Source organism: Pelodiscus sinensis, chromosome 22 (assembly GCF_049634645.1).
Source record: "Pelodiscus sinensis isolate JC-2024 chromosome 22, ASM4963464v1, whole genome shotgun sequence".
Lineage (NCBI taxonomy): Eukaryota > Metazoa > Chordata > Testudines > Trionychidae > Pelodiscus > Pelodiscus sinensis.
In genome coordinates, this window is record NC_134732.1 from 13,527,227 (window position 1) to 13,547,366 (window position 20,140).

The window sequence follows — 20,140 nt, forward strand, 5'->3', positions numbered from 1 at the left end:
GAGCAGTGCTCATGCAGGTACGGCGCTCGTCGGCCACCGAGCCGGGGGGGAGGGGGGCTGCGAGGAGGGGATGGGCCGCCCCAGGGACAAAGGGGGGGGCGGGAGGAGGCGAAAGCGCCCCGCACCGGAGGGGTCGGGCTGTCCCGGCCGTACTACACGCCGCCAGGGGGGTTGCTTCCGGGAGTGGGGCGCGGGGCACTGCCAGGGCATGAATGCTCCCAGCCACCCGGGCGCCCCACTGATTGACGCTTTGCTGTGTCTCTCTCCGCAGGTGGTCAAGGCCATCAACCGGGTGCTGCTCCGCAGGGTGGTCCGCCTCGCCGACCCGGATGCCGTCATCCGGGGATTCGGCGCCCTCGGCTTCCCCAACTGCGGGGGGGCCATCGACGGGACGCACATCCCCATCCGTGCCCCGGAACACCAGGCGTCCCGGTACGTGAACCGCAAGGGGTACTTCTCCGTCATCCTGCAGGCCGTGTGTGACCACCGGGGACAGTTGACGGACATAAATGTGGGCTGGTCCGGCAAAGCACACGACGCCCGGGTGTACCGGAACTCCTCCGTGTGCCAGCGGCTGCAGGACGGGACCTTCTTCCCCGACCGCCACATCAGGGTCGGGGACGTGGACATGCCCGTCTGCCTGGTGGGGGATGCCGCCTACCCACTGCAGCCCTGGCTCATGAAGCCCTACACGGGACACCTCAATCCCTCCCGCCAGGCCTTCAATAACAGGCTGAGCAGGGCCCGCATCGTGGTGGAGGGGGCCTTCGGGCGACTGAAAGCCCGCTTTCGATGCCTCCTCACCCGTCTGGACCTGGCCGAGCACAACATCCCTCCCGTGGTGGCGGCATGTTGTGTGCTCCACAATTTGTGTGAGCGGAAGGGGGAGGCTTTCTTGCCAGCCTGGATGGCTGAGGCTGACCGCATGGCTGGACACTACGGTCAGCCCCGCACCGCCGCCGTCCGGGAAGCCCAGCGGGGGGCCATCCGGATCCGGGAAGCCCTGCGGGAGAGCTTCCAGGTGGAGGAGGAGGAGGACTGACCTCTCCCTGCATGCCCCACCGGGGCCTTCTTCCACCCTACCCCCCCCCTTCCCCTTTCCCCTCCCTATCTACTGTACAATAAAGACACCTGTTTTTCCAACAAAAACGTCTGTTTATTTCAGAGAACTGGGGTGGGGGAGGGAGGAATGAAGGTGGGAGAAGGGAGGGGGAAACCTGGGACGAGGGAGCTGGAAGGGGAGGGGAGGGAAGGGAGGAAGGGAAAGGAAAGCTCAGGGGTGGGAGTCTGGGTGCCTCTCCCGTCTCGCCACACTGCGGGTCCGGGGGCGTCGGTGGGGAATGGTTGTGGAGGGGGGGGCAGAGAGGACAGGGGGTGTGGAGGAAGCAGGAGCGGAAGCAGGAGGAGCAGGGGGAGCAGGGGGAGCAAGAGGGGGAGCAGGGGGAGCAAGAGGGGGAGCAAGAGGGGGAGCAGGGGGAGCAAGAGGGGGAGCAAGAGGGGGAGCAGGGGGAGGAGGAAATGGAAAGCGGTCTAGCAGGCTCTGGAGGTGGCCTCGCAGGGCACGGCCCTGCTCCTCCAGGGCCTCCAGACTCCTCTGGCGCAGCCTGAGGTCCTCCTGGACCCAGTGGTCCTGGAGACGGAGCTGTCGGTCCAGGAACCGGAGATGCCGCCTCTGGTAGTCCTCCTGGTTCCTGGCTGTCCTGCTTGCCCGGGCGCGGGCGGCTGCTGCAGGCGGTGTGGTGCGCCCTGCAGTCCCCGGTGCTGCAGCTGTGGTGCAAGAAGACCAGCGGTCAATTACCCCAGGGGCCCAGGTGTGTGAAACCCAGCTCCCCTCTGCAAGGCCAGGGCCCCTGCAGGATCCCCAGCTGCTGCTCCGTAGTGGGCAAGGCCCAGGCGCACGGTCCCGGGGCTCCCTCTCGCCCCAGCCCCCCGTACACATAAGGGGAACACGAGGGTACTCACAGGTGGACGCCTCCCCGGCCTCTGATGATGCAGGCGAGCGGCTCTGTGGGGTGCCTCGGGGGTCCCGGGTCCTGGGAAGGCTGGCGGCAGGCTCCTGGCTCTCAGAGCCCTCTTCCTCCTCCTCGGTGTCCAGGAGCGGTCCCTCTGCCCCGGGGTCAATCACGTCCCGGGGGGCAGGGACGGCATGAGGCCCCAGGATGCGGTCCAGGGCATGGAAGTGGGGGCAGGCCTCCGGGTCAGCCCCTGGCAGGCAGGCCCGGGAGTAGGACTGCCGCAAGTCTTTAATCTTGCAGCGCACCTGCTCCCGGCTGCGCTGGTGGCCCCTGGCGGCCAGGCTGGCAGCCATGCGTCCGTAGACGGCCGCGTTCCGGTGGCTAGTGCGGAGATCGTGGACATTTGAGGCTTCCCCCCAAACCTCGATGAGGTCCACGATCTCCGCACTTGACCAGGCGGGCGCCCGCCTTTTGCGCCCCCGGGCAGGCTCCCGGGAGCCGCCAGGCTGGTCGTGGGGAGCAGTGGAGGGCTGGGAGCCCTCGGATGGCTGGCTCATCCTGTGGCAGGTGCAGGCTGTGCAGGCACGGGTGCTGGCAGCCTTGCAACTGGCACAAAGTGAGTAGCCAGCCCGTGGCCCTTTAAGGGCTCCGGGGCCGGGAGGGGGGCAATAGAGTTTCCCTGGTGTTGGCCAGAGTGGCCACCAGGGAAACCTGGGAAGCCTTAGCCTCCCACTAGTTCGAACTAAAGGGCTACACAGCCCTTAGTTCGAACTAGCTAGTTCGAACTAGGCGTTAGTCCTCGTAAAATGAGGTTTACCTAGTTCGAACTAAGCGCTCCGTTAGTTCGAATTAAGTTCGAACTAACGGAGCGCTAGTGTAGCGCATAGGAAAGTTAGTTCGAACTAACGTCCGTTAGTTCGAACTAACTTTCTAGTGTAGACATACCCTGGGTTCTGTTTGGCAGAGGCTGGAGATGGATGGCAGGAGAGAGATCGCTTGGTCATTACCTGTCCTGATCTCTCTCTGGGGCACCTGGCACTGGCCACTGTGGGCAGACAGGAGACTGGGCTGGATGGATCTCTGGTCTGACCCAGTGTGGCCGTTCTTACGTGTGCAGGAGCGGGTCCCCTTCCCATGTGTAACCCCTGCCTGCCCCCAGGCAGCCTGCCCCCCACGTGCTGGGCTGCCCTGGCCTGGCACCCGGCGCACAGCCCGCCCTGGGCCAGAACCTCGGCCAGGCCAAACTTTCCTCCCGTCTGGCTGGGAAGGGCCGGTGCACACACCGAGCCAGGCTGGGGGCCGCGCGCCTGCCCGCAGCAGCAGCCGCCCGTGGGCACTGCCCGTAGCGCGCGCCGGCCGGCCAGGCTCAGCCCCGGGGCGAGTCGCTCCGCCCGGCCCGTCTCACCCGCGGCAGGAGCCGCCCCCGCCTGGCCCCGCCCCGCCGCGCTTCATAACAGGGATGCTCCGGCGGCGCCTCTGCCTAGTGCTGCCCGCGCCTGATCCCTGCAGCGGCTGCCCAGGCGGAGCGGAGCCTTTCGGGGTAACGGGGGGCGGCTGGGGGAAGGGTGGGGGCTCCGTGGGAGCAGGCGGGGGGGGAGCTGTGGGGGAGGCTGGGGCAGCGGAAGTGTCAGTGGGGGGTCGGGGAGGGGTGGAGATCTGGAGGGGGTGGAAGGCGCGAGGGTCAGTGGAGACCAGTTGATGGAGGCTGGTGAGAGAGAGGGTCAGTGGGGGAGACTGGCAGGAACTGGGGCCATCGGGAGGAGGCTGGGGGGGAGTGAGGGTCAGTGGGGGAGATTGGCAGGAACTGGGGCCATCGGGAGGAGGCTGGGGGGGAGTGAGGGTCAGTGGGGGAGACTGGCAGGAACTGGGGCCATCGGGAGGAGGCTGGGGGGGGTGAGGGTCAGTGGGGGAGACTGGCAGGAACTGGGGCCATTGGGAGGAGGCTGGGGAGGGGGTGAGGGTCAGTGGGGGAGACTGGCAGGAACTGGGGCCATCGGGAGGAGGCTGGGGAGGGGGTGAGGGTCAGTGGGGGAGACTGGCAGGAACTGGGGCCATCGGGAGGAGGCTGGGGAGGGGGTGAGGGTCAGTGGGGGAGACTGGCAGGAACTGGGGCCATCGGGAGGAGGCTGGGGAGGGGGTGAGGGTCAGTGGGGGAAGGCTGGGGAGGTGCCATAGCATTGGAGTAACAGGGGGGCATGTTCTGGTGAAGGGGACCCCCCACACTTCAGTGTCCCTTCATTTTTGTGAGGCTCACCAGGAGACCCCGCTCCTTCCAGCCCCAGCGCAGCCCCCCGAGCCTGTGGGCGGCTCTGTTGTTTTCTTGCCTCTCCTGTCGGAAAATGAAGGGGACACGGCACCCGGTGAATTAGTCGGGCTCCAGTAACTCCTCTGGGCACAGACCAGAACATTGAGTGGCTTCTCCGCATGTTTGGGCCTGGGTCTCTGCCAGGTCCAGGCGCTTGGGAAGGGGAGGTGTGGTACAGTCCTTCCCCGCTGCCCTGGGGCTGCATTTCTGAGGAGAAAAAATGCCTAGAAATGAGTCTGGAGCAGGAAGCTGGCAGAGAGCCTCGCTGGCCAGAGGAGGCAGGGTCAGGGAATGCTTCAGTGCACGTGCGGCAGAAATCTGTCCTAACAATTCCAGCCTCCAGCAGTGGTCACACTCTAAGCAACGGCTTGTTGCAGCGGGGGAGGTCTAGGTTGGATATTAGGAAAAACTATTTCCCTAGGAGGGTGGGGAAGCACTGGGATGGGTTCCCTAGGGTGGGGGTGGAATCTCCATCCCTAGAGGTTTTTAAGTCTCGGCTTGACAAAGCCCTGGCTGGGATGATTTAGTTGGGTTTGGTCCTGCCTTGGGCAGGGGGCTGGATTTGACGACCTCCTGAGGTCTCTTCCAGCCCTGGGATTCTGTGATTCTAACAACACGGTCACCAGCCCAAGCCATTAGTGATGCTTGTTGCTCTGTTTTATTTCAGCATCTAGGAGCCCCAGTCATGAGCCAGGGCCCCGTTGTGCTAGGTGCTGTACGCACGTAAGCGACCTCATCTTCACTAGGAAATCATGCTGCTGACAGGCGCCCAGGAACCAAGTTACGAACATAACATAAGAACATAAGAATGGCCGTACTGGGTCAGACCAAAGGCCCTTCTAGCCCAGTAGCCTGTCTACCGACAGTGGCCAGCACCAGGTGCCCCAGAGAGGGTGGACCGAAGACAATGATCAAGCGATTTGTCTCCTGCCATCTCTCTCCAGCCTCTGACAAACAGAGGCCAGGGACACCATTTCTATCCCCTGGCTAATAGCCTTTTATGGACCTAACCTCCATGAAATTATCTAGCTTCTCTTTAAACTCTGTTATAGTCCTAGCCTTCACAGTCTCCTCTGGCAAGGAGTTCCACAGGTTGACTACACGCTGTGTGAAGAAGAACTTTCTTTTATTTGTTTTAAACCTGCTCCCCATTAATTTCATTTGGTGTCCTCTAGTTCTTCTATTTAGGGAACTAATAAATAACTTTTCTTTATCGGCCCTCTCCACATCACTCATGATTTTATAGACCTCTATCATATCCCCCCTCAGTCTCCTTTTTTCTAAACTGAAAAGTCCCAGTCGCTTTAACCTCTCCTCATATGGGACCCGTTCCAAACCCCTAATCATTTTAGTTGCCCTTTTCTGAACCCTTTCCAAGGCCAAAATATCTTTTTTGAGGTGAGGAGACCACATCTGTACACAGTATTCCAGATGTGGGCGTACCATAGTTTTATACAGGGGTAGTAAGATATTCTGTGTCTTATTTTCTATCCCTTTCCTAATAATTCCTAGCATCCTATTTGCCTTTTTGACCGCTGCACACTGCGTGGAATTTTTCAGAGAACTGTGCACGATAACTCCAAGATCCCTTTCCTGATTTGTCGTAGCCAAATTAGCCTCCATCATACTGTACGTATAGTTGGGGTTATTTTTCCCAATGTGCATTACTTTACACTTATCCACATTAAATATCATTTGCCATTTTGCTGCCCAATCACTCAGTTTGGTGAGATCTTCTTGGAGTCCCTCACAGTCTGCTTCTGTCTTGACTATCCTAAACAGTTTGGTATCATCTGCAAACTTTACTACCTCACTGCTTACCCCTTTCTCCAGATCATTTATGAATAAGTTGAAAAGGATTGGTCCCAGGACTGACCCTTGTGGTACACCACTAGTTACCCCTCTCCAATCTGAAAATTTACCATTTATTCCTACCCTTTGTTTCCTGTCTTTTAACCAGTTCTCAATCCAAGAAAGGACCTTGCCTCTTATCCCATGGCCATGTAATTTACACAAGAGCCTTTGGTGAGGGACCTTGTCAAAGGCTTTCTTAAAATCCAAGTATACTATATCTACTGGATCCCCCTTATCCACATGCTTGTTAACCCCTTCAAAGAACTCTAATAGATTAGTAAGACAGGATTTCCCTTTACAGAAACCATGTTGACTTTTGTCCAACAAATTATATTCTTCTACATGCTTCACAATTTTATTCTTTACTATTGTTTCGACTAATTTGCCCGGTACTAAAGGATCGCCAGGATCGCCTCTAGAGCCCTTTTTAAATATTGGTGTCACGTTGGCTACCTTCCAGTCATTAGGTACGGAAGCCGATTTAAAGGATAGGTTACAAACTACAGATAATAGCTCAGCAATTTCCCATTTGAGTTCTTTTAGAATCCTTGGATGAATGCCATCCGGTCCCGGAGATTTGTTAACATTAAGTTTTTCTATTTGTTCCAAAACCTCCTCTAATGACACTTCAATCCGGGACAGTTCCTCAGATTCACCACCCACAAAGGACGGTGCAGATTCGGGAATCTCCCCAACATCCTCAGCCGTGAAGACTGAAGCAAAGAAATCATTTAGTTTCTCCGCAATGGCTTTATCATCCTTGATTGCTCCTTTTATAGCTCGATCATCTAGGGGACCCACAGGTTTTTTAGCAGGCTTCCTGCTTCTAATGTACTTAAAAAACATTTTGTTATTTCTTTTTGAGTTTTTGGCTAGCTGTTCCTCAAAATCTTTTTTTGCTTTTCTTATTACATTTTTACACTTGATTTAACAGTGTTTATGTTCCTTTCTATTTATCTCACTAGGATTGGACTTCCACTTCTTAAAAAATACCTTTTTGTCCCTCACTGCTTCTTTTACATGGTGGTTAAGCCACGGTGACACTGTTTTAGGTCTCTTGCTATGTTTTTTAATTTGGGGTATACATTTAAGTTGGGCCTCTATTACGGTGTCTTTATGGTGCTTCTGGCAAGGGGTCCCCAGCCAGCCTCCACTGCTGGGCAGAGGCATGGCCAGGCAAGCCCTGCCCCCTCCCAGTGCTTTTTTAAAATGAGTTAAAATCCTAATCTGCAACTGTAGACACGTTGCCATTGAGGGAAGTTCTGCCATTGACTGCAGTAGCGTCAGGATTTCCACTCCAGTGGAAATGGGTTAATTAGGTTTAGCATGTCGGTACAGATAAACGCTCAGGACTAGCACATGGGTTACAACACAAACCTTATTCCTGGTGTAGGCATGGCCTTCAACTGCTGGCTCTCGGAGGCAGGCCTGACCTTTGTTCTGTTTGTCCAGCGTCTGGCACAGTGTGGTCCTGGCCAGTGGTGGGCGCGTAAAGGGATGCCACACAAATAATAATAGTAGGAGAGGATGTTTTTTTCCATATGGGTATTTCCACCACCCACTTTTCACTTTCCATGCCAATAGCAATTAGCCTGGCAGAGCGGTGGACAGGCAGGTGTGTCTAGAAAGCAATCTCAGACGTGCCCTTGCGTAGGGCTGGTTGTTGAAATCATGAGTTCTATGACATGACATGACATGACCTGACAGCCTTTTCAAATAGCCTGGGTAGGAGTTTTCCTTTGATGCCAGAGTTTCAAGACTTTTTTTTTTAATTTTTCTAGTTTATTTTAGCTCCTCTAGTATACCCGGAACATTTCTTTTTAGTACACTGTATACACTTTGCTGTAGAAGTTCCCATCAGCAGGGTGATTTGGGTTATAAGGAAGTGGCTATAGAACAATAGGCAATGTTGGGAGAGACTTTCCCTTACTGTGGGTCTTGCTTTACTTTCTCTCTTGACTTTAACTCAACGAAATGCAGGAAATACCTCTCCCTTCCTGGACAGGCTCAGCCTTTCTTGGCATGATCCCCGGGTGCAAGAAGTTTTGAGTCACTGCCTCCTTGCAGTAACATAGGTGACCAGACTGTGTAGAGAACAACCCTGTTCCAAATCTCCCCAGCTCTCTGCATTTCCCTGACCCTTCATTAGGGAGAACAGTTTCATGAAAATCATCCCTGTGTTTCTTGCCGTATCTATGCAGCCTATTAGCATGAGCACCATGAGGAGATCCAGAACTCCTGGGTTCTCTTCCCAACTTTAGCACATGCATCTCCTCTTTGGTTTGTCATGTCCTTGAGAACCAGGTTTTCAGGAAATCTCATGGCTTGGTTATCTTGAGCCCAGCACCCACAATATTCTTACCTTAATTTCTCTGGTGTAATCTTCCCATCCACTGGAGATAATAGTATCTACCTCTCAGGGATAATTGTGAATTTACTCCTATGTGTAAATGGTTGAGGTGATACAAATAACTAAGTACTGTTATTGCTAAGGGGCTTGCTTGCTCCACCTGTTTATTCTGCAGTTGAGAACGTTGTCTGGGAGGCAGAAAAGATTGTTTCCACAAAGGGCTGTGCCTGTTAGTAGAGAATTCAAATCAGGAACAGGCAAACTTTTGAAAGAGGCACTTGAGTTTGAAGGCCTCAGAATCTGGCCCCTGCAGCTAACCAATGTGTTCTTTTGGGAAAATGATTTCTTGATAGTAAAACCGTCTCTCTTAACAGGGGCTGCAAACAAGCGTGAGCATCCTGGATGGGTGACTCCTATCTTCATGCCCCAGGAAGCTGGGTTTGTTGAGATTGCAGAGAAACGTGTGACTAGCAGGGTCCCTTTTGCTTACCTTGGCAGCTCCCTCCTGGAGCCGGGAGTTTGAAATTTGAGTTTCCTGATCCCAGGAGTCTTTCAATAAACAGGAACTTTGTCCATTTCAACCCAGTAGAGATCAGGGTGGAGACCAGTCAGTGTCAGGCATATATTTGCTAATTCTGGGCTTGGATGGGTATATCAGAGGAAGTTAATAGAGGCTGGGATGGCTCAGGAATTATAACTGGGGATGGCCTTTTTAACTCCTAGACTGTGAGTTTGTACCCCTCACTAAAACCGTGGTGTACAACCAGTTCTGAAGCAGTGACCACTGCTGTAGTGAACTAGCCACATTATTCTGAAAATGTAAATAATTTTGTGAGTTAGTTAGCCAAATTCAACTGGCCAAATAGCCACATGTGGCTAGCGTGTTGGCCACCCGGGCACCAAAAACTGTTTCCATTGGCTGGCTCCTTTGTCTGTGACCTAGTGAGCTGGTGGGGTAAGTTTAGTTGCCAGGGACAATGAACTGCGGCAGGTGTTGTCCTTTGGCTGGCAGAGATATTTGTTACATTGTGTCCCTGCTGATGGGAAGTGCATGGCTCAGGTTGCTGGTTCTAGTTTATATGTCTCTGTGCCCACTGTTCAAATCTAGAATGAGCAGTAGTGGTCAAAAGCGAGGGGTGTGGCAGAGGGACGGGGGGGGAGGGGGGGGGAGAAATAAACATTCTGATGGGTGACCTGTGTTGACTGAGTTCGGGTTGTGTGTTGTGCGGGGCAGGAGGATGTCTTAGGTCAGTTCTTAGAAGACAAAGGCCTAGCACTATTGCATTCACCTCACACAGGAGCATGCTCCCAAAATGGTTTAGATGGTGCACAGTGTATATGGGTTTTTTACATCACAGAAATCCAACCCCTTCGTTCCACTTTCCTAACTTGTTCTGTCTCTTTCTTAACTTTGTTTAGGAAACTAGCATTTCAGATATTGGTCAGTGAAAGTATTTCCCTAGCTTACCCTAAAAGACGGAACGAATATCTCGATTTTTGACATGTTTCCCATCTGCGTATGCCAAAGCTCACTTCAGCTCCTGCAAAAGTGTTGTGGGATACTCGGCGTAAGAGAACAGGACTATAATAAAGGTTTAGGCCTATTTAGGCTATGTAACTGCTATATTACTTCTGCTTAATGCATACTGCTGTATCTATTCGGGGGCAAATATACATCATACTAACAATATGATGGTCAGCCTCATAAACACCATGGCTGGCACTAATTCGCCTTTTGCTGGCAATCTCAGAAGAGAAACCAAAGACTGTCAGATCAACAGAGGCTTAGCTCCGTCCTCATTCCCAGCATTGGTTGCTCTGGGTCCCATCCCTTTTCTGTGGGTAAAGGCAGGGCTGCGTTGTCCAGGGCATTTTCCCCCAGCACTAAATTAACTTTAAGGAAACAAGGGACTATTTTATGACAGAGAAATATTGTCTTTGTGGGGACTTGGTCCATTAAGAAACAAAGCTCCTGGCCGGGTGTAAACGGCCCACCCAAGCAAAAGGGACACAAGGTGCACCCAAGAATTACAGTAGACTTCCGATAATCCGGCACCTTTGGGGCCTAGGTGGTGCCGGATTATCAAATATGCCGGAGTATCTGGAGGTACTCCGGTGGGGGGCTATGACGGGTCTGCTGGGACCTGCACTGCGTCTGGGGGGTGGGCGGGGAACGGCACGGCGAGGGGCGAACCCTCCGCCATTTTGCAGGAAGGCAGGGGAAGCCCTGCGAAGCCACCAAGAGTTTCCAGGAGGGGAGCGGGCTCCCCACCCCCCAGACTGCAGTAGTTATCGCTGAGCAGGGGGGTGAGGGGCGGCGCTGCGGGACCAACCCAGCAGCACCCTAGCTGCTCTGCTCCGCCGCTTCCCCAAGTCTGCTGCTCATCAGTTTCAGCAGCGGCAGACTTGGGGAAGCGGCGGAGCTGAGCAGCTGGGGTGCTGCCAGGTTGGTTCCGCAGCACCGCCCCTCACCCCCCTGCTCGGCGATAACTACTGCAGTCTGTGGGGTGGGGAGCCCGCTCCCCTCCCAGAAACTCTCAGCGGTGGCGCAGGGCTGAGCGCAGCTGGAACAGGGCAAGTTTGGGGACTTAGCTCTCACGGCCGGACGCAGTGTAGGTCCCGGCAGACCTGTCACAGGGGTATAATCCCCTTCCCCTTTTCTCCCCTTCCCTTTCCCAGCCACGAGCTCCCATGGGGCTCACAGCAGCTCCAATTGTCCGGCTGGCTGGAGCACTTCCGGGTTCCAGTTGGTGCTGGACTGTCGGGAGTGCCGGACCACTGGCTGCCAGACAATTGGAGTTTTACTGTATTGTGATATAAAATATTTCTCTGAAAAGGCTTGGTGAGATGCCAGCTGGTGTCTTGGGTTCTTCTGAAAATCCCTCCCCCCCCCAATCTCAGCCTCCCACCTGCTCTGGGAGTGGCTGGCTAATGCTGAAATCAGGAAGGCTTCAGGGAAGGAGGTTAGGGGAAGCTGAGTCATTGCTGGGCATTTGGGATGTGCTGGTTACTAAAGCTGCCACTTTCTCATTTAGAAACTGCGAGCCCGGAGCCAAATTCACGAGGGGCATGGAGTGGCATTGCGCCGTGGGCTTCAGTGATGCTCTGCTGACTTTATGTCACCAGTAGCTTTGGCCCCTTGCCTCCAGGAAGAAGTGAAAGTTACTTTGTGATGGGGTTGCCAGAATGTCCACACTCTGGGCACTCAGCCAGGGCTTGGCAATTTCCTGTTTTAAGCTGAACCAGCACAGACACTCCCTGCTCCGCCACTCACTGCGCGGAATCATGAATGAAATGCTCGTTCCCGGCACTGGCATCAGGAACTGTTTGTGTGTGGGGGGGGGGGGATGGGCTTGTTTCACAGTGAGCCGGTGCCAGCTCCTCTGTTCCTGTCAGAGCACCAAGCCTTGAAAGCATGTTAGTTCCCACTGAGGGCAGCCGCCTGGGGTGAACCGGGACTGTCTGCAAAATTCCCATCTTGTCCCAGAGATGTAGGTTTGTGAGTAGCAGAGATGTAGGCTTGTGGGAACTGGCCCGTTGCCACCAGCATGTCTGCGAGTTAATGAGCATTTTCAGCCTCTCTGCCACTAGCAGATGCTGGGTAGGGCTAGCTAGCGCACACGTGCCCTGATGTTCATTCCCCTGAGCATGGCAGAACTGGGGTACCATGGCTGTCATGCCACAGATGAGTAAGTCCTTGGTACATCAGTGCTTGGCGCTGGGAGTGTGATTCCCAGCCCAACGAGACACTGCAGCACCGGGACAGGCCTGCTGCCCCGAGTACACGCCTGGGGTCTCGGATGGGCGCCTGCTCGGGGACTTGCCTGTTCATGATGCCACGGCTGGGTTCTGATTTTAGCGCCCTCACAGGACTATGACTCCTTTAACTGGGAGTCAGACCCAGCTCTAAGTGTAGACACCTCCCTCCAGAAAGGGCCATTTTCCTATGGCCCCCAAAAGCAGCACTTGGTCTCCCATCCACATTCTGATGGCTTATCCCAATCACACAGAGCGTTCCCTGCTGCCCGCTCACTGTGGAATAAGGGATTCCCTGCCAGCAGGTTGGTAGTTAACCTTGGGATCCGCTAGGACCTGCTAGCGTGATTTAAAATGCTGCCTGTCCACACAAAGGAGAAATGGTGGCCAACATGGTCCATGGCTTCTAACATGGTAAAAAATGAGGCCTGAGTCCCCTTGGTCAAGTCCTTGCCCCCTCAGCCCTTGCTTCAGTTTCTCTATTTAGGGTCTTTCCCTAGCAGGCACGGAGGCGCTGGTGTGCGTGGGTGTTTCTTGGGACAGTCTCTGGATTCTGTTTTATGCTGCCACCACATGCCTGCATCTCCCCTTCCCCACTGCAGCATGGCTGGGTGCGTGGCATGAAGGGGGATGGCTGCTGGGAGGAAGCAGGGTCAGTGTGCTGTCCTGGTGGAGCAGAGCCTCCAGTTGCAAGTAGGACCAGAAACCAGGTCATGTACCCATGCAAAACGTGTCCAGTCTGCTGCGGCCCTGCCGTGGCTCGGGGCAGGCAGCTGGCATGCCTGGCCCTGAGTCTGATTCTGTCTACGTTACTCTTCTGAGAGGCCGCACGTGAGGCTGGATATATTCATCTCCTATGCTTTCCTCTGTTTCAGAACGTTTGCTGAGTGCTTGAGGAAGGACTCCCGGTCGTCTGTCAAAGCCAAGGTAACAGGCCAAGCGGTTGATGATTGCCTGTCTTGTTTCTGTCATGGTCTCTGCGCTGTTGCCTGGCTGCAGTTTTCATGCAAAGCAGGCACTTGGGTGGAGTCGAGGGACTCGGTGATCAGTCGGCCTCTGTGCTGCTCCCCCGTCATCAGACTGACGAGGAGAGAGGCTTCGTCTAGCATAGGAAACAAGCCTCGGAGCCTGCTAGCTGGGTTTGAAGTCCCTAGACACCCTAGGGAAATGTGCACAGAGGATAGCACGCTGTGCTTAGCGCTGGGGGGCGGCTTTCTACATTGAAGCAGGGTGGGGTTTATGGCCATGCAGCTGACTGTGGCAATTCACCAGAGGGAGAGGCACCCAGCGAGCCCTGCGTTGTGTTGGAGAGATGCGCCTGCAGCATGCGATCACGCCGCTGTGACTGCGCTGGTGTGGGTGCAAACAGTGGGGCCCAAGAAAGCAGCAGCAAATAAAGGACAGAAGTTAAATCACTCCCTGGGTAATGAAAACCCAGTTAGGTTATTCACTCTGTGACCTCCTGAGTACCCTCCAGCGAGGTTATTTATAACGTCGTCTCGTTGGACTCCACTCTACTGTCTCCAGTCTCTTCTGAGCCTGGTGGCTCTTTAAGTGACATGCGTGGGCCTCGCGGGGGTGAGAGCTGCTCAGAAATGTGTCTGGCTCACTTGCTGCTTTGTTTCCTGTGCATCTCCGCCGCTGCCGAGTTTGGAACTCGCTTTTCAGTCACTTCAAGTCAATAAAACACGATCGCCGTAAACCAGCAAGCTCAGGCTGAAGGAGGCTCCAGTATTTAAACCATGTGCTCCCAAGTCCACAGCTACCAGGGACTTCCCAGGTGTTAATCTGCTGCCTGCCAGGGGTGTGTTCAGCTTTATAGCAATGACAGGGAAAGTCTCCACTTGATTTCCTGGAGAATCTCCACTAGCAGTATGGGGCCTATGACACAAGTGGACAGTTCTGATTTTATCTAGTGGGGGGGCAATGGTGCACATGCCAGATTCACTGCAGCACTTACCTTGCTCATAGGGTTCATGGGAAGGATGCCTGTATTAAAGAGCCCCCCTCCTACCAAGACACCTATTAACCTCTCCATAGCTCACAGAGACCTTGGCTCACTACACCCCACCAGTCTCTGCCACTTCCTGAGTGTTTAAGGGGACTGTTTACTCCTTGCTTTCCCCAGAGCTTCACTGAAGGACCCCATCAACAGCTCCTTAAAAATCTAAGTACATTTCATCCCCTGGGTCCCTGGCCAGTTTCCCTTGCAGGCTCACACTGCATTGCTACCGGAGCAATAAACCAGGCTGCTGTGTGCGCCCCTGGCAGGAGGCTGCGGGGTTTCTGTCTGATTGATCCTGTTGTCTCCCTTGGGAATTGTGATGTTAACCCTGTGAGGTCACTTCTGGAGGGGAGCTTGTCTGCTGGGCTGAGGCCTTGTCCATGGCAGAGCGCCGATGAGCCCACATTGCGGTGCGGATGTGACTGGGTCTCCCTGCTTTCCCCAGACTCGATGTCTCAGTCCAAGGGCACAGTGGTTCTTGCCTACAGCGGTGGCTTGGACACCTCCTGCATCCTGGTGTGGCTGAAGGAGCAAGGCTATGATGTCATCGCGTATCTGGTGAGGAGCTTTCTGCAGAGACGTGTTGGGCGCCTCTCGCCTCGTGCTTCCTCCCCCTCCTCCCCCTTTCCTTTCTCCTCCTCCCCCTTTCTTTTCATCACGATCTCCAGCACGTCTCCTTCAGGGGGTGAAGCAGGTTCGGTGCGACCGACTCTGGAAAAGCAGCCACTGCGTCCCCCTGGGGGGTGGGCTTTTTTGAGTTCTGCTGAATAGCAGGAGCCAGGAGAGCCCGCAGACTCATCGGGCCCCTGGCAAGAGGGAACCCCCACCCCACGCTGAGTTCCCAGAAGGGGCGGGGCCTCAGGCAGAAGGGGCGGGGCCTCAGGCAGAAGGGGCGGGGCTGGGACTACCCACCCTCGCACCATCCACAGCATGCTGCCCAGGGCTCTGCAGCACACTGTGCAGGGCTCTGGCAGCGATTTTTCAATGGCCTGAGGCTCCTGCTGCCATCTCTGCTGCAGTAGCAGCGGCCCCTTTGTCCCCCGCCCCATCAGCCCGCATGGTGGGGGCTGTCAGAAATCGGTCGTTTTCGAGGCGGCGCCCCGGCTTCTGTGAGCCTCTGCCCCCGTGGTGACAATCTAACCACCGCAGCAGGGAAATGACGCGCTCTTGGGCGCAACAGAATTGTGATGTGATTTAACACCCCCCACCCCCGCTTTCTCTGTCCAAAGTGTCCTGGGGGGGGGGGGGGGTGAGGACTGTGACTTGCAGGGCCCAGCTGCCCAGTCTGGGCCTGTCTGGTTTCAAGGTGTGTCCAGGCACTCACGGTGAAGGGAAACCAGCTAGAGCTGCCCTGAAATGTTGCTTCTGTGAAAACCCCCATTTGCAAGGAAATGGAAATTTTAAGCGACGTCGATGAAATTTTGCTTAGTAAAAAAGGGAAGCGGAGCCTTTTGGCTGTTTGGGGATGAACTGCTTTGACTTTTCATTTCGCAACGATTTTTCAGTCTGAAATTCCTTTTAAAAAAAAAACCCAAGCCGCTTTTAAGAGGCCATAATGGAACGGGGAAACATGTCAGTCTTGGAATTTCCCTGACAAAATAACTCTGATTCCCATCCGGCCTAGCCCCTGCTGGGGCATGGCAGGGTTAGTGGGATGAAGGGAGAGTCCTAGCTCCAGATACTATGGGCAGACACACATAGGATTCTATGATTGTTCCTCATGCAATGTTAACAGGATCCAACAGTGCAGCTGTCAGTGGCCCTGCTCAGGCTGGGAGGAGTTTGCTGGGGGAGAGGAGACAGAATAGTCCCTTACGGTGGATTGACCTTCCCTGCCAGGCAGGCGGCTCAATCCAGACTGTCTGAGGGATGAAGGCCATTCCCCACTGGGCAACTGGTGAGCTAGGGGTCTCCTGAGCAGGGCAACCTACAAGATGTGGCTTGTGGCACCTCTGGGGGCCTGGTCTCCCTCTCCCCCTTCCCCCATCCTAGTCCAGCTTGGTCAGAATGACCAGGAAAAGCAGGGCTAGAAAGGCTGGGCTGTTCTGCGTTCTAACCTCTGGCGCTGATCAATCTCCACAGCCTCCAACCTTGTGTCCATGGGGAGATTCCTCCCCATCCTCTTACGGCAAGAGCCCAGATGACTGTCGGCTCTTTCGTGCCTTGAAATGCTTGAGCCTTGTACCAGGGAGAGAGGTGGGAACCCAGCTGGGTGCTGGGTGGGGGTGCAAGCTGACAGCGTTGGGGCCTACAGTTCAGTCTCTCTCTCATTTTCACTTCCAGGCTAACATTGGGCAAAATGAGAACTTTGAAGAGGCGAGAAAGAAGGCCGTAGCTCTGGGAGCCAGAAAGGTAACACAAGCCCTGGTGCCCCTCTAGGGCATAGCTGTCTCTAGCCTGTGGGGCCGTGCCCCATCGCCAGCCCCAAATACCTGCCGGCTTTTCAAAATAGCACACTCAGGATGAGGATGATGGGGCGTCGTTCCTCCTCTTTGCCCAGGGTCAGAAATGTTTTCAGAGATTTCCCTCTCTAAATGGCCGGGCCCCTAATCCATCCCAAATGCAAAGCAGCACTGCACAAAGCCAGCTTCCCAGAGCCACGTTCCACACTCACTACGTCTCCTTCGTTTCTTCAATTCTGTACAGTCCTCTTCACAGCCACATTTGGGCACCTTTCTTCTCCGTTTCTCACTTCCCTGTTTTCCCTCCATCTTTCCTTCATTTTTCTTCTTGTACTAAGGACGAGCAGTCATTGCAGGACTGGTGGGGCGAAGGGCTGGTCGGCCAGCTATACCAAGTCTTTCTGTCTGTGTCACTGCTTCATGTCCAGACCAGGGCTTGGTGTCATTCCCACCTGTTCCTAGGGGAGGGAGGTAACCCAGGGAAGCATGTGCTGCTGCCAGGAGGTTTCTGTTCTAGGGCTAGAAAAAGGGTTTTGGTTTCTAGAGCTATTGATCCAGAAGCTTTCACCAGCGCCTAGAAAAGGGGAGATGCTTATCTGAGTCATGGGTGACACTCAGCTGGTGTCATCCTCTACTGGTCTCAGTGATGCTTCTCCTGGGATAAATTTGGCCCTTTGTCTCCAGGATGTATGGGTGAAGTTTATGGAAGACTTCAGAAGCAGGTGGTTGGAGCAGGGTGCCAGTGAATAAATGAATTCTCATCCCCCCAGCAACACCCTATCCCAGCAGGAGCCCTGGGCCACCCTCACTGCGTGGGGCTGTCTCTTTGGTGCAGGTTTACATCGAAGATGTCAGCAGGGAGTTCGTGGAGGAGTTCATCTGGCCAGCAGTCCAAGCCAACGCCCTGTATGAGGACAGGTATCTCCTGGGCACCTCGCTGGCTAGGCCTTGCATCGCCCGGAAGCAGGTGGAAATCGCCCAGAAGGAGGGAGCCCAGTTTGTTTCCCATGGAGCCACTGGGAAGGTAAAGGAAGGACAGACCCTTGCCTGGCAGCTGGGCTGGGCTTGGGTGCTTGGGTTTCTCCAAATAGCGAAAACCGACCCTGAAGCTTGCCCTGGTTGTCTGACAGATCCCTGAACTCTCTGCTGCAATAGCCCCCAGTCCTTTGCGGCTTCCTTCCATTGATCTGTAGGCGTGAAGATAAACCCTCGGTGCCTTCCTTTTAAAGAGTGCCGGGTGCTTTGCCAAGATGGAATGAATGAATGAACCCTCTTTGCCCCTTTGCGCGGCTGGTGGATAGGGGGAGGGGAGAAGGGAACTCCTAACACAACTTTATAGATGGGGGAAACCGACGCACAGAAACATGATTTGCATGAAGTCACAGAAGCAAGTCACTCCTTTAGGGCTCGTGGCTAGGAGCTTTTCTGCACCTTCTGTTAGCTAGTGCTGGCTGGGGAGCTGTCCCTTTAAAAAAACCCAAATGGATGAAGTGTCCCAGCTTGTTGAATGTTGTGAGGCCTACGGCACTGCAGGCCTCCTGGCAGTTTCATCCCTTTGCGGGTATTTCAACCTTTTGTCCTGATTTGGGTCTAAACCAGCCCTGGGACAATTGGATTTTCCACCAGGATGGCAACTCTGATTTGCACCCGGCTCTAGGTAGGAACTTGTCTTTGCACAGAAGAGGGTGAAGTAGAATCCTTGCTCCCCAGGCCTCACCTGCCGCCTTAGGCAGGAAATTGCAAATCATGGAGTGTGGCGAGGGTTATTTTAAAGGGCTCTAGGGGGATGGGCAGTGGTGTGCCAGCTACGCTACTGGGGCCATTGCAGGTGTGTAGGGCCACCTGGGAAGTCTGCAGGGCTGCCAGTGCCGTGGATGGCCTGGGCAGCTGCCTGGACCACGCCGATGTACGTTTGGTAAAGCAGTCCCTGGGTTTGGCGCTGAGTGCTGTGCCACACTGGGGGAGAGGGGAGGAGCTGCTCCTCCCCTCCCCGTGCCGAGGTGAATGTGATGGGGTGGGTCACAGAGATCCTCTTGGGACTGTCACCTGTTAGAGAAGCTCTGGTCTCCCCCAGTGAGGGGGAGGCGGAGGGACCAGGACCCAGCTCTGGGAGGCTCAGTCGCCGGGACATGACACAACACCCAAGTGCACAGCCCCAATAGGGCCAAACCCCAAATAAATTTGTCTTACTGGGCATAGAGTTTATATGAAACAGGGGTGGGGAGCCTAAGGCCAGGGGGCTGGAAGCTGCCCTTGGCTTCCCTGGATCCGGCCCCTGAGGCTCCAGCTACACCAGTGTCCCAGCCCCTTGGGACTGGAGCACATAAAATCTACTAGCCTGGGCCCTTCTAGGCTCTTGCTGTGGCAGGAGAATGTGGGGAATGTCTTTCTCTTTCTTAGTAAGGGGCTACGGCAGTGAGGATTTGGGTTTGTGGGTTTTTTTTGGCTTCTCACTTGTGTGCGGCCCCCGACTCAAAAAAGTTCCCCACCCCGATATAGAGTGAGCTCAAAAGATGTTCGCCCCGTTTATCAATTAAATCGAGAGATGTACAGCTGTCGCCTCCTCCCCTGCCCCCTGGTAATAATTATTTATACTGGGCTTGATGATGATAAACAAAAGTGATTTTACTAAGTATAACAGTGTTATCACTTGCAACCACTTAAATCCCAAACAGATCACAGTAAGTTACTAAGCAAAATAAAACAAAACTCACCAGCTGAGCCTAATGCACTAAGTTGTTACAAATCATTATAACTTCTCACCAGAGTTCTCTTTTCAGGTAATGGTCTCCTCAGGCCGGAGATGATCTTTTTCTCTGACTTAGGTCTAGCAGCTTCTAACCCCTCCCTAGAGTTCTTTTATTTCCGGGTGTTTTCATGTAACCTCTCGGGGTGGGAAGTGGTCTGCGATGTCAGCTGAAGACTATCATTCTTTGCTTCCTGTTCCTTATATAGAATTTCCCCCGGGAGAGTCGTCTTTGTTCAATTCCCCATACCCTTGTGGAAAAGTATAAAATTCAAGATGGATTCTAGCGCCAGGTGGCATGGTCATGTGTTTTTTCCTGTAAGCCTGGATTGTGATTGGTCCTACAAAAACAAGATTTTATTTATAGATCATTGCCTTGAGCACTGGGCCATCAAGTTCCTTGAATACTGCTAATCACCTTCATTAGCACATCTAGGTACATACATGGGCTTATTCTTTATAATTCTAACTTCATGTGCAGGAAGGTTACATGCACACAAATAGCGTATACACATTCGGGGGATTACAAGCTCTCTATGTATAGGTTACATGTCCCAATTTGCAGGGCTCGACAAATTAGTCAATCTACTTGCCCGGGGAGAGCAGGTTTTAAGCCGGAACAGTGCTGCAGCGCGGTCTGCGCATGCGCAGCATGCCAAACCGTGTGACTGGTGAGCAGGGCTCGCCGCCGCTTGTCAAGCCCTGCCAATTTGCATAATGCATATTTGAGTTATGCCTATGCCAATTCAATTTCCATAAAAAGCAGA

The 20,140-nt window shown here is 54.4% G+C and overlaps 2 protein-coding genes across 2 annotated transcripts in view; one reads left to right on the forward strand and one right to left on the reverse strand.

Annotated features, from left to right (window-relative positions):
* Nucleotides 1-1,167: 1,167 nt before the first annotated feature.
* LOC142819367 (uncharacterized) lies at nucleotides 1,168-2,878 on the reverse strand. Its single transcript, XM_075905907.1, has 2 exons — nucleotides 1,963-2,878; nucleotides 1,168-1,767 (listed from the first exon to the last, which is right to left on the reverse strand). Exons 1-2 carry the CDS (start codon nucleotides 2,510-2,512, stop codon nucleotides 1,274-1,276), a joined length of 1,044 nt encoding a protein of 347 aa, XP_075762022.1. The 5' UTR covers nucleotides 2,513-2,878; the 3' UTR covers nucleotides 1,168-1,273.
* A 509-nt stretch (nucleotides 2,879-3,387) lies between these two features.
* The window catches only part of ASS1 (argininosuccinate synthase 1), an 86,102-nt gene continuing 69,349 nt past the window's right edge, over nucleotides 3,388-20,140 (forward strand). Inside the window, exons 1-5 of the mRNA XM_075905955.1 lie at nucleotides 3,388-3,495; nucleotides 13,096-13,147; nucleotides 14,671-14,783; nucleotides 16,509-16,577; nucleotides 17,463-17,651. Coding sequence (XP_075762070.1) covers nucleotides 14,676-14,783; nucleotides 16,509-16,577; nucleotides 17,463-17,651 — 366 coding nt within the window. The 5' untranslated portion in view covers nucleotides 3,388-3,495; nucleotides 13,096-13,147; nucleotides 14,671-14,675. The remainder of the gene's footprint in view (nucleotides 3,496-13,095; nucleotides 13,148-14,670; nucleotides 14,784-16,508; nucleotides 16,578-17,462; nucleotides 17,652-20,140) is intronic.